This window comes from Herpailurus yagouaroundi, unplaced genomic scaffold (genome assembly GCF_014898765.1).
Source record: "Herpailurus yagouaroundi ecotype Mexico unplaced genomic scaffold, PumYag 198, whole genome shotgun sequence".
NCBI lineage: Eukaryota > Metazoa > Chordata > Mammalia > Carnivora > Felidae > Herpailurus > Herpailurus yagouaroundi.
Genome location: NW_024412429.1, coordinates 6,199,530 through 6,215,507, shown reverse-complemented (window position 1 = coordinate 6,215,507; position 15,978 = coordinate 6,199,530). Strand labels below are relative to the sequence as shown.

General features: G+C 39.8%; 2 protein-coding genes across 3 annotated transcripts in view; one reads left to right on the top strand and one right to left on the bottom strand.

Moving 5' to 3' along the window:
* PRKN (parkin RBR E3 ubiquitin protein ligase) overlaps positions 1–7,429 on the bottom strand; it is a 1,360,680-nt gene extending 1,353,251 nt beyond the window's left edge. Inside the window, exon 1 of one of the 2 annotated variants that reach the window (XM_040448602.1) lies at positions 7,297–7,429. In XM_040448602.1, the coding sequence (XP_040304536.1) occupies positions 7,297–7,303 (7 nt within the window). In that variant the 5' untranslated portion in view covers positions 7,304–7,429. The remainder of the gene's footprint in view (positions 1–7,296) is intronic. The other variant, XM_040448601.1, reaches the window with a different exon arrangement.
* A 132-nt stretch (positions 7,430–7,561) lies between these two features.
* The window catches only part of PACRG (parkin coregulated), a 515,648-nt gene continuing 507,231 nt past the window's right edge, over positions 7,562–15,978 (top strand). Inside the window, exon 1 of the mRNA XM_040448603.1 lies at positions 7,562–8,055. Within this exon, the coding sequence (XP_040304537.1) occupies positions 7,900–8,055 (156 nt within the window). The 5' untranslated portion in view covers positions 7,562–7,899. The remainder of the gene's footprint in view (positions 8,056–15,978) is intronic.

Genomic DNA, 15,978 nt, shown 5'->3' with positions numbered 1-15,978 from the left:
TCCTGTTTGTATCCAATAAGTACGTCTAAATTGCACAGTAAAACATATACAACTCCTATCCAATACTATGATCTCAGGCATCTTCATTGGAAATCATGTTTCCATATTGTCACACATAGTCATACAGACGGGGAATGCCTACCTCAGGCAGGCTCCAGGTGTTTGTGGTGGCCAGCTCAGATGAGTAGCAGCTTAGGGAATGCTGCCTCAGTTGTATTTAAATCTGTACCTCTCACCCCCCCCCCCCCCAAGGACACAACACAGAGCTGGGAAGGACTCCGTCTTGAACTCCCGCCAGAGTTCAAGCACAGAAAGAAGCACCTAGAGCATGAAATTTTATTCAGCCTTTATTTCTGCAGGCGGTGTGCCGGACTGTTGCCCAATCCTCTAGCCGGCCACAAGTTCTCACTCCCCACAGCTCTGGATCCAGGAATGAAACAGATCCAGGACCCGATTCCTCAGAGAGCAAAATACAGAAACAGGGCCTATTTACTGCAGACAGCGCCCTGCACAGGGCACAGGGAGGGACCCTGGAGGTTCCCAGGCTCATCCTCACTGTGACCCTCAACCAAGTCAAGCCCTGGGGGATCCAGCAGCAAGCAGGGAAAGAGCTCCCCACTTAATTATTCACACGGCAGCTGCTCCTTCAAGCTGAAGAATGAAATGTTAGAATTCCAGCTTCTGAGAAACTCAGGGAACATGGAAAGGGAAAACAATAAGACCCAAGGAAGGGGGGGGGGGGTGGGGAGTGCAGGGAGCTGCTGGGACACGGCCACCCCCCATCCCCCAGGCAAACTACCTCAGTCCTGTTTATGCCATTCATACAGAACGAGCTTCAGGTGTCTGTCTTATCTCTCCATGTTCTGGGAAATGCATCTACTCTGCACAAGGAGCTTACAAAATCACTACTTAGTTACAAAGTGCTTCATCTAAAGTCACCTGGTTTATGCACTGAAATTCCACAAACGTTTAACAAGAGGAATAACTGGTACATCCATCAATTAGGTAAATAATGCAATTGCCCCAATTGGAACACTGGTATTAGGTCCCTAATCACTATTTTTTTCCCCATTTATTTGATGAGGGTGGGTTGATAGGGGTTTGAGGGATGCTTAAGGTTGCTGTATATTGTACATACAGCTTTTTCTCTCTTCCAATGGTAAGGGCTCTAATGTTAACCTTCATCATGAGGGACCCTGTGCAAGTTTTACAGGAAAAGTAAATTGAAGAAATCATCAGGAACCTCTCAATACTATCAAAAAATACAAACACTGGTCCAAGGATGATGGTCTCCATCCTTGGCCAGGTGTCTAAGTTGCGCAGATATGGAAAAGGAACCAACCCCTCTGTACACTATTCTAGGTCACTCAGGACCTCAGCTTTAGCGACAGTGTTCTCTCCATGTACAGAAGAAACTATAAGTAGAGACCTAAGCATCATGTACCACACATCAAAGAGGGACACTGAGGGTATTTTTGGAACACACAAAAAATGTTAAGCTTTAGTAACATAAAAAACAAAAACAAAAACAAAAAACCACCTTCCTGTCAATGAGAGACATTTAATACATTCTAAAAAAATAAGAACAATTTTTAGTGTTAGGAAAAATGGCCCTCTATCGGAGAGGAGTTAATGACATCAAAAATGTCGCCATGCTGGCAAAAGATGTCTCCTCCCCTGCAGCCACCCTGTAGCTCTCTTAGTGGAAGACGGTCTCCTGCTTGGGAGAAAGCAGAAGCCAGTAACGGTCCCCTGGGCTCGCGGCCACTGTACTCCTGCCACAGACCTCTTTCTGAAATGTAATCCGCTCGTAAGGCTCTTCCACGAGCAGTGGCTCACTGACCCCTCTGGGGCACTGCAGTTCAGAGCTGGCCTCCGTGACCCCGCTTGCAGACCACGCCCTTCCAGCCTGGTGCAACCTGCTCCCCCGCCCTCCGCCCCACGGCTTGGTCTTCACCCCCTCTTCCCTCTCCCTGCGGGGCCTCCGCTCACGTCTGTCCCTCCATCTAGCACGCTGCCTTGGTCTGATGAACTCCTACTAGTCCTTCAGTGCCTCTGGACACAGCGGATCCACCAGGCTTCCGAGCTGCCCCCTCCAGGGCCTCCCTGGAGAAACCTCGATCACGGCACTTACAAGTGAGGACTGCAAAGCCTTTATCTTCCGGTACACCTTCCACACTAGGAGGTGACCAACAGCAGTTGCTAAAATCTTGGTTGATTCTACAGGAGGAGCTGATGGCTCCAGACTGACAAGTGTGAGAGTTGACACACAGGCGGGGATCTTAAGGAAAACTTCACACAAAGTTGGTGTCCTGTGAAATGGAACTTGCAGGATGCACAGACGCACTGCAGAGAGGAATAACGTGCAAAGACGAGAGACTAACGATGTGGGCAAAAGAAACGAAAAATTGTGGCGTGCTGCTGCATGTGTGTGCATGTGTGTAGCGTGTCTGCGTTAACATATACACGTATCTTTGTAATTACTCTGCTTCTGTTGGGGAGAGGCGGGAATCGGTACCCCAAATGCAGGTCATATCGGTCCAAGCAGACCGCGAACTCGTCGGGGAGAAACGGTCTCCTAGTTCCCTGCGTCCCCTCCCCACAGGTAACATACACACATTTGCCCCGGACCTGGACCTCCCCTGCATACCACCACCTAGTACCATCTAGTTTTAGAAAGAATTGACACAGAAATCGTTATTGTGAGTTGAAATACCTGTTAATCCATATAGAAGAAAGGTTTCCATTTAGTGAAGACAGATACTGGAATAAACCTGGTAGAAGGCTCAGATAATTAGGACATACGGTGCTGGGGGATATATAATAATATCACCGCAATTCTTTTTAACCAAGCCTCTCCCCTATAGGGGGAAGTAAATAATCCAGGAAGGTGAACTGTAACACAAATCAGCCAACTGTCACATAAATCTCCTTCTTTAATTTTACAAAACTTAAGAGAGAAACCATTCAGGTTACTACAAAGAAATCTTTAAAATGAGCTCATTAAATGCAAATTAAAACAGAAACACTGAATAAGCGCTGGGCCACAATTAAAGGCTGAAGAAACAGCAGGTAAGAAACAATTCTCATTGATCAAAGAACTAAAAGCTAACAGAATAGAGTATTCTGCATTGAAACTGCTTTCATGAATATGAAGCATTTCGAAGTAAGGAGTTTTTTTTTTTTTTCTCTCATTTTTCAAAGAAGCTTTGGAGGTAGAAATGGATCTGCATATCTTAACACAAAGTACTTCCATTGTATCATTTTCAAGCAATGAAGCTATGAGGTTTCAAAAAAATGTGGACTTCAAAAAAATCCTTAGAAATCGCTCCCAAAATTGAAAGGGGCAGAAGGTCATCATTTTAGAGCCTTTGGACCCAAAGAAAAACTGTACATAATTATACAAAATCGTCTATGCAAAGATTCAGTAGAATTTCTTTTATGACACAATTGTACCTCATGGTAAATAGCTTTCAGAGCCTGTCTTGAGTACTTCGACGTAGGGTCACTTTTTGTCTAAAAGTATTGAAAAGGCAAAGCAAGTACCAGTACACAGTACCTTCAACTAGAAATATAAACTCTGAGACTTTAAAATTCATCACATGTAAGTTTTAAAACATATAGATTTATAGGAAAATAGTAAAGTGAGAGTGTACACTCAAGATAGAAAGAGCATTGTTTTGGGTTTTTGGTTTTTTTTTTTTTCTATTTTATTCACTTGTGTATCCCTGGCACCTGGAGTGGCACTGGGCACACAGCAGGTGCTCAATTATTGCATCTGCTTTCATGAAAATAAAACAATATAAAATGAGAAGTGAGGGGAGGGGTTCCTTATAAATTCATTTTAAAAATTAAAATATACTGGTTTTCATTTATCATGAAGGCAAAACTTGAAATATTTTATGGGACACAAGGGAGAAATGGGAATTCTTATAAACACTGCCAGCAACGGCAGAGGCATCAAGAACAGTTGTGCAGTTGTGCACCGTTCAAGAGAACTAAACCTGAGCAGGGATGGAAAAAGGGAGGGAGAGAGTAAAAACCCAGTAGGTGTTCTCCTGAGAAGGTCAGTCTTGGGGAAGATGTCTTTTTGAAATTCTTCAATCCTGAGGAGCAAGGCAACGTTTGCTACCCTGTTGTATTGGATAGAAATGTAAAATAGGGTGACTTATTTTAGAAAAATTTAGAAATACCTACAAAAATTCGAAATCTACTAATCCTTTGACTAGAAAATCCACCCGGAAATTGTAATAAGATTTTTACTTTACATATTTGCTTACATATGCAAATAAAAAGATATGAACACAAACATTTCTGATGATAGCAATCTGTAAACCTAATGAATGCTCATTTATTGAAGAGTATTTGCATAATTCGTGTACATCCACAAAATAAAAGAGTAACAGGAATTACTGTGGGGTGGAGTTGTACAGGCAGACATGTATGTTTTCTAAGAGATATTAAGTTAAACAATGTACAGATGTGACTATGTTCTAATTATTATTTTTTTTAAATCAAAAATCTCTTTAAAGAGTAAGACACTGAATTTGAATTTCAATACTGGCAACATTATTGTATACATATGCGTTCATTTTAATATCTGATACTACTGAAATACCTAAATCCAGTTCCACAGGAGTTAGAATATACCGCAAATATCACTACTAAATTTCAATTTTAAACAAAAGGAATTGCTAATTTTTAAAAGGGTGAAATATATTTTTAATCGTGATGCCAAAAATTACATTTTTCTAAGTAGAATTTTCTTAGGCCTTTCAATTCCGTTTTACATTATCTTGATGTCCTTCTCCAAACTTCTCAAAGTCATCAACGCCAACTTCAACTAAACTATGTTTCTATGGCTGTCTGGGTCAGGGCATTTAACCTATTGGTCATAATCCAAGTGAGAAACAGGAGTACTTTTGAGACAGTCTCTGTGTCAAGAAGGAATCCTAGGTTTTAAGAATGTAAAAGAAAGTTTAATTCTACTGGCAGTAAGGTAACAGTCAATCTCCTTTATTCCTATTTTACCAAATTACCTCTTTTTGTTTTTCTTCAAAGTAAGCCAAGATTTAAATAAAGTGGAAAAGTACAATTTGTAGTAAAGAAGGTGTAGCAATTAAAGAGAGCATAGGAACGAAAGGGGCAAGTTGTGAGTACCACAATGTCTTTAACAGAAAAAAACAATCCCAGAAATATATTGATGTATATTTTGATCTCCAGCTTATCACTGGGTATAAAAGGCTCTAATACCTTTCCTGGTTCCAATTTTGGTCACAGAAACAGGAAACCCATTACTCCATGATATATTTTCAATTGCCTCCACTTTCACTTACCTTCAATACTCCAACACAACCAAATCCAAAATTGGCAATTAAGATTTTTATTAAAATGTGCCCACTGACCGAATTAGGCAATGCAACTAATTGTATAAAATAATTTACTGCATATTGTCCACATGGTTTTTACATGTGAGGGACTCTTCTTGGGAGGGGGCAGGGATTTCACTATTTATGTTGTGATACATATTTGTTTGCACTATGAAAAACCGTATCTGGAGTATGAGAAAAGCATCTTCTAAAATCCACTTTATATTCTCCATGTAATTACAAGTTACTAATAACTGTCTAATCTAATCATCAAATACAAAGATCATACTCTTTCCTTCTGTGTCCCTGGATCCCAAATAAACTAAACCGCCTAAACATAGCTCATCCTAACAAAGTTTTTATATAGTCATTTATTAGATAATAATTTGGATTTAAGTAATGATTTTTAGATCTTAAGTTCTTGTCTTTATATTGCTTTACTATAAATTTGTTTCTTTTAAAAGTATCCATGCACTAGATTAAATTGAATTAAAATAAGATTTGCACAATTGTCTTCAAAATGTAGACTTTTCCCCCTGTAAAATGCTGACATGATGGATTTTGAAAATTTTCTTCTACTTGGTTTTCTGAATCAGTTCAGAGTTGTGTTTACAAGTAGATTTTATGTAGCAGTCACCTAAAAAGGCTCAAAAAAGGTTCATAAAATTTTATATGAAAAATTTCTAAGAAAAATGTCTTAATTGGATGACTTTCAAAAGTCATTCATCAGAAGTCATACGTGCTCGAAAAGTAAGAAAAATTGGACAGCATCCTTAGGTTTTATCATTGCAGCAAAGACAGTGTCAGTTAACTGGCATGATTCTCCCAGCAAGTAGAATGTTTTACATTTTAACATTAATTTCCTAAATAAAAGACTTCAGACGAGCTTATCAGTGCATACAAACTTACATATTTTAAAAATCCACTTCTCATCTTTCTCGACAGACCACTTTTGACTTCAGATGTACTCGCCGTACTCAAAAGTATTTTGTAAGTGGCGCCCATCAAAAATAATCCCCAAAGAGGCTCACCAAATCTTCCATACACAATCTAGAGCAATCTCTGTCATAACAAATCCCCAAATAACAACGGTATCTAATCATACTGTGCATTAACTCTAATTTCAGAGATTACCGCTAAAAAAAACCAAAAACAAAACCCCCAAACCCAAAACCCACAACTTTGGCTTAACAACCCTGTAAGGGAGAAACTTTGCTAACCTTATACATCACAGTGTTTAAAAACAGTTAGAAGAACCATTTCCAAAGCTTTAATCACCGAAATGCACCTAGGTCACTTTGTGTTGAGTAATAAGAATTCATTCTGAAAAGAATTAATCCTTGTTATTGTTTCCTCTTAATTCTTTCATCTCAGACCTACAATGAGAGATTTAAAAGGAAAGACCGGAGGGAGCAAGACGTTTAAATCCATCCGCAGGGATTTCTTTTGAGCCTAGAGTTTAATGTTTCGCTAGGGTTTCCCCATAGAGAGTCCTACAGACGGTGGGTCCCAATCTGTTCCTAACTGGAAGACAGCTACCAAGGCGCCAGGAGGGACGGATACGCCGGGCGCACGAGAGGGGCCCGCACACCGACCCCCACAGGTCTGGCAGGGCAGTGCGCTCGCTGTGGGAACGCGCGACCCAGCCTTCACCTTGGGAGGTGCAGAGGCGCACACCAGGGTCCCCGGAGAAGTTGTCTCCAGCGGGAAGCCTGTCAAACCACGGGCGGGGTGGGGGCTTAGAACACACACACTTATTCTCCTGGTCCTCGGCGGGCACCGGGCAGCCCGCCGCGCGGGCTGAGCAGGGGCGGACACTGCCGCCCTGCCACTGACAGTTGACACCGGAGGACACCCTGGAGGTCCCCGTCCGCCGAGGCCCGGCGGGGCGGCGCAGAGAGGCTGTACCTGGCAGGCACCCACGTACCTATCATGGTCACTGGGCAGGTGGAGACTGCTAGGCACGCAGGAGCCTCCGCGCACACCGGCACCCGCCTGTGCCTCCCACCAGTGTGGCTCCGGGGGTAAGTCTTCCGGCACTTGCCTCCCCTGTGCCCGGCCTTCGGAATGCGCACGCGCCGACGGCGCGCACCAAGGGCCTTCTGGGAGTCGTAGTTTTACCGCGTAGTTTCTCCTCACCCCGCCCCTCTCCCTCCGGCCGCCGGCCGCGGTCCGCCGCCGGCCTTCCGCCGCCATTCGGGATTCAGGCCCAGGAAACGTACGTCACGGGGGAACTGGGCCATTCGGCCTTAGTGTTGACGCGTCGCTTAGCAACCGGGAGGCTTACCTTTGGAAGCTTGTTGCAGCTTTTGCCGCGGTCCTTCGCTCTTCCCGCCCCTCCCCTCCCCTCAACTCCCTTCACCTAGGAGCTGCCAAACATCTGGATCAACCTGGGCGCTACGAGGGGTTGAATTTCTACCAGTATCGCGCCTTTTTACATTTTTTTTTTTCCCGAACTCCTTCTCACATCCGTAAAACCCACTGCTTCTTTTACTACACGTTTTATGAGAACAAGACATTTTCTAGGAAGATGGTGGCAGAAAAAGAGACCCTGAGCTTAAACAAATGCCCAGACAAGATGCCGAAGAGGACCAAGCTGCTGGCACAACAGCCGCTCCCGGTGCACCAGCCTCACTCCCTGGTTTCTGAGGGCTTCACAGTCAAAGCCATGATGAAAAACTCAGTCGTAAGTGATCTTCTTGCATTGAATGCACTCGCTCCGAATCAGGGGACACCAGATTATAGATGCTGGCCGGCCCTGTGATGGATTCTGAATCTCTGTCCTGGGTGGTCTTTGGCAAAACTGGCAATTACTCTGCAGATGGTGCCCACCAGAGTGTGCAGGTCCAGGCTAAGTCGTCAGAAAGGATATCGGGCAAGTGAGGTACTATACCCATTGATAAGCACCTGCCTAATAACTCATGGTTTCTAGACCATCCAAAATTACTCTTAAACTATTTACACGGAAAAAAAAAAAAAAAAGACCCTCTTTCCCTCTTTGATTCCTAATCTAGCCCCACTCCTCAGCAAAGGACCTTATAGAAGGCGAGTTCTTAGAAATCATAAAGTCTTGCAAAATGTGACATGTGCTGACGTGCACCCAGAAACATAAACTCATTAAATCATCTACAATAAGAAATCTCATCAATTCAACCTAAGAAGTTTTAGCATATCCATACATTTACTTTAACAACCCTCTTTCTTACAAAATAATTTCAGCCTGTAAGAGCACTGATAGGCAATTTAATATGAAGTCTATTTCCAGATAGACCTTTTAAATGATAAATTTAAACAATCCAAGCTTCAGTTCAAGTATTTCTATTACTACAATTCATATTTAATTTCTATAATTGCTATAGTAAAAATATTCTCAATACTATTAGGGGAAAGAAAGGGTTTAAAATGCACACAAGTGAATTAGCTACATGCATGAAAGGTTTTAAAAAAACTTTCATACTTGTTAAGCAGCTTTAGATTTGGTATGCTAAGCCAGGTTTTACTATTGACAGACTAAGCAAGCCCCTGTCTAGGAATGAGATATTAATAATAAATGCAGCTTTCAAATTTGTATAATTTACACTCTGGGAGCATCTGACTTATTGTATAGCAGCTCACTATGTTAAATGAATAGTGTTGTTTTCCAGTATCACATTATCTCTTTTATACAAATGTTGGAAACCTAATACCTTATTCCTAAACTGCATCCTTAAAATACATGAACGAAACAGATTACCTCTAGATCCCTAGGTCAGATTGCCATATTAGTACACAAAATTATATTTAGCTTATTGGAATGTGTGTCACTTGATTTACAACAGGTAAAATTCATGAAAGTAGATTAAATAACCTGCCATCTTTTTTACATGTTTTTCCCATGAATAGGTGGTCATGGGAGTCCAGATGATTCATTTATCAGCAATATAGAATACGATCACCATTCAAGCTAATTAATTGTTTTTTCTTCTACACAGTATTTGTAATTATAATCTTGGTCGTTTTTTCTTTTTTATTTTTTTTACATTTTTAAAAAAAATTATTTTTGAGAGACAGAGAGAGACAGAGCATGAGCAAGGGAGGGTCAGAGAGAGAGAGACAGACAGACAGACAGAATCCGAAGCAGGCTCCAGGCTCTGAGCTGTCAGCACAGAGCCTGATGTGGGGCTCAAACCCAAGAACCATGAGATCATGACCTAAGCCAAAGTCTGATGCTCAACCGACTGAGCCACCCAGGCGCTTCGGTCATTTTTTTCAATGTTATATTTTTTCACAGACACATAAAAAATTGGTCATTTTCTCTTTTTTTTTCTAAATTTTTATTTATAATCATGTTTATTTTTTAACATAGCCTTATACCTAAAGTCATAGTTCCTGGAAAATTAAGTATTTCAGTATTGCCCAATATAGGAAATATGCTTATAAAACTAAAATAGCAAAAAAAAAATTGATTATGAAGAAGCCTTCTTTATAAACAACCTACATGAGTTAAATATCCTCTTATTTTGCATTTTTAGAGAAAATCTCTTAGTGTTATATCTGTATTTCCATTAAGAGCCTCAGAACAGGATGTGTCATTCTTTCTTTCACTTTATTTAGTGAGAAATTACAATTCATAAATGCAGATATTATCCACATATTCATTCATTCAACCAAAACTCCATCTCTTTTCCTTTTTATTTTATTTTATTTTATTTTATTTTGCTAAGCTAGGAACATTTGGGATCAGCAAAACAAAGTCCCTGTCCTTCGTCCTCCGAAGAAAACTACCACACAATAATAAAGGCTTGATAAAAGAAAGATACCGTTATAGAAAATAACTTCAGGGGTATAGGAAGTGAAACTTTTCATTTTTATCTCCAATATTTACCTTTCACCATTTCTGTCTTCAGCAATGTGAACCTTTTGGCATTAAAAAGTCAGAATACCCCTCTCTCTTTCTTAAGGTTTATTTCTATTCAGAAAATAACATGCCAGTCTCCAGCTTCTCTTGATTACAACTGCTGTCCAAGTGAGGACACCTATATCGTTTTTCTGGCATTGAGACTTCCCTTCAATTGCCTCTTTCAGAAACTTCCTAATTAAATGAGTCACCATTCCAGTGCTCCTCCACAAAAGATGTATGCAACTGCGCCCCAAAGAGGTCTATGGAGATTCCCAGTGTTTCTTTGAGAATGTTCTAGTAACATAAATATATACACTTGATCATAAACTGATTTGATCAGATGGGCTGTGCAAACAGAAATCCCTATCTGAACAGTCCTATTCTCTCTCTCTCTCTCTCTCTATATATATATATATATATATATATGAATAAAAAAATTTATAAAGTAATAATAAGCATAAATGGCTAGGTTTTTAAGACCCAATGTCAAATAAGCTTCTTCCTTTACTTCCCTGAAATTATTATTGCATTCTGTTTGAAAACAAGCAATGACAAAATTCCTGAAGTCAGAGACTAATATCAAATTCATCTTGTTATGTGTGCCTAAAAAGAGTGGTAGGAGATACAGAATTTGAAGATTTCATGTTCCATTTTCCCTGTAAAGGCCTTGTTTCATGGTATGTTGGAATCTATAGCCAGAAACCAGTAGTTCAGTGTTGTATTGGTTTAATCTCAAATGACAATAGATGCCTTCTGTGCTAATACACTTTATCATAAATCAAGTTAGGCTATAGGCCCCAGTTATGATTATACAGATTGACTTCAGCTTAAGCTTTATACTATAGCTTTCCTTTTCAACGGGCATATGTTTTATGTTCAAAGCTTAGGGGAATGGGAGAAATAATTCTTTAATGTTACATATGTAGAGACTTTTATACTTACCAATCATATATTCATTCAACACATAGTGGTAATGGTCAACATTTATACATTATATATTAAGGTATTGACTTGGCTGCTTTAACAGAGACCCAACAACAATAGTTTAACTAAAATGGAAGTTGTTTCTATTGCATAGAAAGGTCCAAGTTTGTTGGGCACTGCTTGTATATTGCTTTGTATCCTGTCGGTTGATGTCCTCGGTCAAGGTGGGGTCACCACCATCAGGGTCAAATCCCTACCCTCAAAAAGAAAGAAAGAAGCAGCAGCAGCAAGCTCCCTTTTGGAGGCCTGGCCCAGGCACCACACCACACTTTCATTCACATCCCACTGGCCAGAATTTGGTCATAGGCCTATACTTTCCCTTTCTACAAAAACCTATGAAAAACAGACCCTTGCAGGAACTCCCAGGCCCCCACACGTTCCATCGGGAAAGGGGCTAAGAAAGCTATATACCTACAAAAGGGCATAATGTCCAGCACCTACCTCAGGCATGGTGAGGGGGGTGGGGGAGCACCTGTAAGAAGAGGCAGGAAGAAATGGAGAGCAAGCAGCTTCATCAGAAATGTGTGTCCCAGAAGTTACACTTGTCACTTCTGCTCAAATCGGTTGCGAAAACTTACTTTTATGACTATATCCAGTTGTAAGAGAGGCTGGGAACTGTAGTCTCTGACTGGTAGCTCTATGTCTAGCTGAAACTTGAGGCATTTTATTACTGTAATAAGGGGAAAAAGGAATAGTAGCAGTGAGCGTGGTAATTAGAAGTGTCCACCGCCTTAGGGTGCCTGGGTGGCTCAGTCAGTTCAGCGTCTGCCTCTTGATCTTGGCTCAGGTCATGATCTCACGGTTCGTGGGTTCGAGTCCTGTGTCAGTCTCTCTCTCCCTCTCTTGGGATTCTCGCTCTCCCTCTCTCTGTCCCCCTCCCTCACCCGCTGTCTCTCTCTCTGTCTCTCAAAATAAATAAACTTAAAAAAAAAATGTAAACCAGCCGTGGTAAATATGTTCTATTGCTAGTGAAGAAAAGGAAATAAACAAGCAAAGTAATTGCAGGACATGTAAATACATGTCCGTCCGTGGTAAGGCTTAGAAATATTTGCTCAGCACGGTGGAAGTACTAACAATGAGAGGACCTCATCACCTTTTGTCTGGGCTTTTACAATATTCATCCAAACTGGTCTCTAGATTCCATCCACCATTTGGTTGTTTGCCTCAAGCGTCCATCAGTATTACGACATTCATCTTCCCAGTAAAGTTCCCCTCTTATCGCTGCTCAGAGAAAACCATGGCACCTCCACCAGACCAGCAAGGTCTTCTGTGATGTAACCTATTCTAAGGTTTACTTTCATCTCCCTCTATTCTCATTTCCTTCCACCAAATTGAACACTAACCTTTCATTGTTGCGATTTCACTTATCGTGTACCCTCTGCTCAAATGCCCTCCTTCCTACATATCTGCACACACACACACACACATACACACACACACACACACACACACACACGTTCCTTCACACATTATGTAACGAATATCTATTGATCACTGTGCCAAATGCTGTTTAGGTGCTGGCAGTTGAGCAGTCTAGAAAAGGCAGAACCCATGCTGTCAAGGAACTTTTATTTTTGTGGCCAGCTAAAATGCCAACTGCTTCAAGAAGACTTCCTAATTTTCCCTCTTTGTCAACCAAGATGGAAAATTATCCTTTGCTCATTGTTTTCTACTGTGTATGATGGTTATTTTTGGCTCATGTTTTGTCTTCTGTAAATTTCCTTTGAGGGCAGAACCCATGGCTAACTAATTTTTTTCATCCTAACCAGTACCTAATAGTGTACTCACTAAGTATCTGATGAATGAAGGTAAGCAAGTCTACCCTTCTTGTCTCATCTTCTGCCTCTTTCTTATTGCCCTAATTATTATATGTCTTTTTCTTTTTAACCACCCTCCCCTGATTTAGGAACTCAGACGATCTCTTTAAAATTCAGCCAGATCATGGCATTTCTTATCTCAAACACTTCAACATCTCCTCATTCCTAGTGAAAGTTGAAGTTCTTCCCCTTTTGTAAGATCCTAAGTAATCTGGCACTGTTACGCTTTTTAAAAATTCTTTTAATGTTTATTCATTTTTGAGACACACACACACATATATGTATATATGTATATGTGTATGTATATATATACACATACACATATACATATATATATTTGGGGAGCCTGGGTGGCTCAGTCGATCTGACCTTAGCTCAGGTTATGATCTTGCAGTTTGTGGGTTTGAGTTCTGCGTCATGCTCTGTTCTGAGAGCTCAGAGCTCTGTCAATGGACACAAATTGTGTCCATATTTTGGCTATTGTAAATAACGCTGCAATGAACATATGGGTATCTATACCTCTTCAAATTATTTTTTAAAATTTTCTTTGGATAAATACCTAGAAATGGAATTGCTGGATCATATGGTAGTTCTAATTTCAATTTTTTGAGAAATCTTCATATTGTTTTCCATAGTGGCTCCACCAACTTACATTCCTAGCAACACTTACAAGGGTTTCCTTTTCTCCAAATCTTCCCTACACTTCTTATATTTTGTCTTTTCAATAAGAGCTGATCTCACAGGTGTTATGAAGTGATATCTCATTCTGGTTTTGACTTGCATTACCCTGATGATTACATATTGAGCATAGAACATTGAACAGCTTTTAGTGCTCCTGCTGGCCATCTATATGTCTTCTTTGGAAATATGTCCATTCAAGTCCTCTGCCCATTTTCTAGTTGGATTTTCTAATTGTTTTTGATATGAAGTTGCTCAAGTTCTTTATATATTTTGACTATTAGCCCTCCTTATTTCATATATTGTTTGCAAATATCTTCTCCCATTCATAGGTTGCCTTTTCATTTTATTGATGGTTTCCTTTGCTGTCCAAACGCTCCTTGGTTTAATGCAATTCCATTTGTTTATTTTAGCATTTGTTGCCTATACCTAAGAAGACTGGTCCAACAAATATAGGTAAAACCTATGTCAAAGAGCTTACTGCCTATGTTTTCTTTTAGTGGTTTTATGGCTTCAGGTCTCGCATTCAAGTCCTTAATCCATTTTGAATTTATTTTTGTATATGGTACAAGACAGTGGTCCAGTTTCATTCTTTTGCATGTACCTATCCAGTTTTCCCAGACCATTTATTGAAAAGACTACATCTTCTTCATTGTATCTCTTTGCCTTCTTTTTCATAGATTATTTGGCCATATGTGTGTCCATTTATTTCTGGGCTTTCCATTCTGTTCCATTGATTTGTGTGTGTGTGTGTGTGTGTGTGTGTGTGTGTGTGTGTGTGTGTGTTTGAGCCACTAGCATACTGTTTTGATTACTGTAGCTTTGTGGTATTATTTTAAATCAGGGAGCATGATACCCCTTGCTTTGTTCTTTCTCACAATTACTTTGGCTATTTGTGACGTTTTGTGGTTTCATACAAATTTTTTGGATTCTTTTTTCTACTTTTGTGAAAAACTTCCATTGGTGTTTTGAGGAGGATTGCACTTATCCATAGATTGCTTTGGGTGCTGTGGGCATTTTAACAGTATTGTTCCAATTTATGAATGTGGTATATCTTCCCATTTATTTGTGTCATATTCAACTTTTTTTTTTCATCAGTGTCTTATAGTTTTCAAAGAATATGTCTTTCACCTTTTTGGTTAAATTTATTCCTAGGTATTTTATTCTTTTTTTTTTTTTAATGAAGTGCATACATAATGTTTTTTTTTTAATTTTTTTTTAAGTTTATTCATTTTGAGAGAAAGAGTGAGTGTGGTGGGGGCGGGGGGGCAAAGAGAGAGGGAATGAGAGAGAATCCCAAGCAGGCTCTGTGCCAACAGCATGGAGCCCAGCGTGGGGCTTGAATCCACAAACCGTTTGGGCTTGAACCCAAAACCAAGAGTTGACAGCCCAACTGAGTGATCTACCTGGATGCCCTTAGGTATTTTATTCTTTTTGATGCAACTGTACATGGGACTGTTAATTTCTCTTTTTGATGGCTTATTCTTAGTGTATAAAAATATGAGTGATTTCTGTTAATTTTGTATCTTGCAACTTTATTGAATTCATTTATTAGTTCTAAAAGTTTTTTGGTGGAGTCTTTAGGATCTTCTATATATAGTATCATGTTATCTGTAATTTCATTTTCCTTATCAATTTGGATGTCTTTTATTTCTTTCTTTTGCCTAATCCCTCTGGCTAGGACTTCCAATATTAAAAATGGTGAAAAAAAAAAAAAGTCGACATCTTTGTCTTGTTTGTGATGTTATAGGAAAAGCTTTCAGCCTTCCACCATTGAATATGATGTTAGCTGTAGGTTTGTCATATATATGGCTTCTAATTATGTTGGGGTACATTCCTTCTTTTCTTACTTTGTTGAGAGTTTTTTTTATCATAGGTGGTTGTTGAATTTTGTCAAATTCTTTTTCTGAATCTATTGAGATGATGACATGATTTTTGTTCTTAGTTTTGTTAATGTGGTTTCTCAGGGTGATTAATTTGTGGATGTTAAATCATCCATGCACTGCTGCAATAAATCCCACTTGACTGTGGTATATGATCCTTTTAACACATTGTTGCATTCAGTTTGCTAATATTTTGTTGAGGATTTTTGCATCTATATTCACCAGGGATATATTAGCCTAAAATTGTCTTTCTTTTTGTGGTGTCTTTCTCTGGTTTTGGTGTCAGAGTTATGCTGGTTTTGTAAAAATGAGTTTGGAAGTATTCCTTTCTCCTTAATTTTTTTTAAGTTTTATTTATCTTTTTGAGA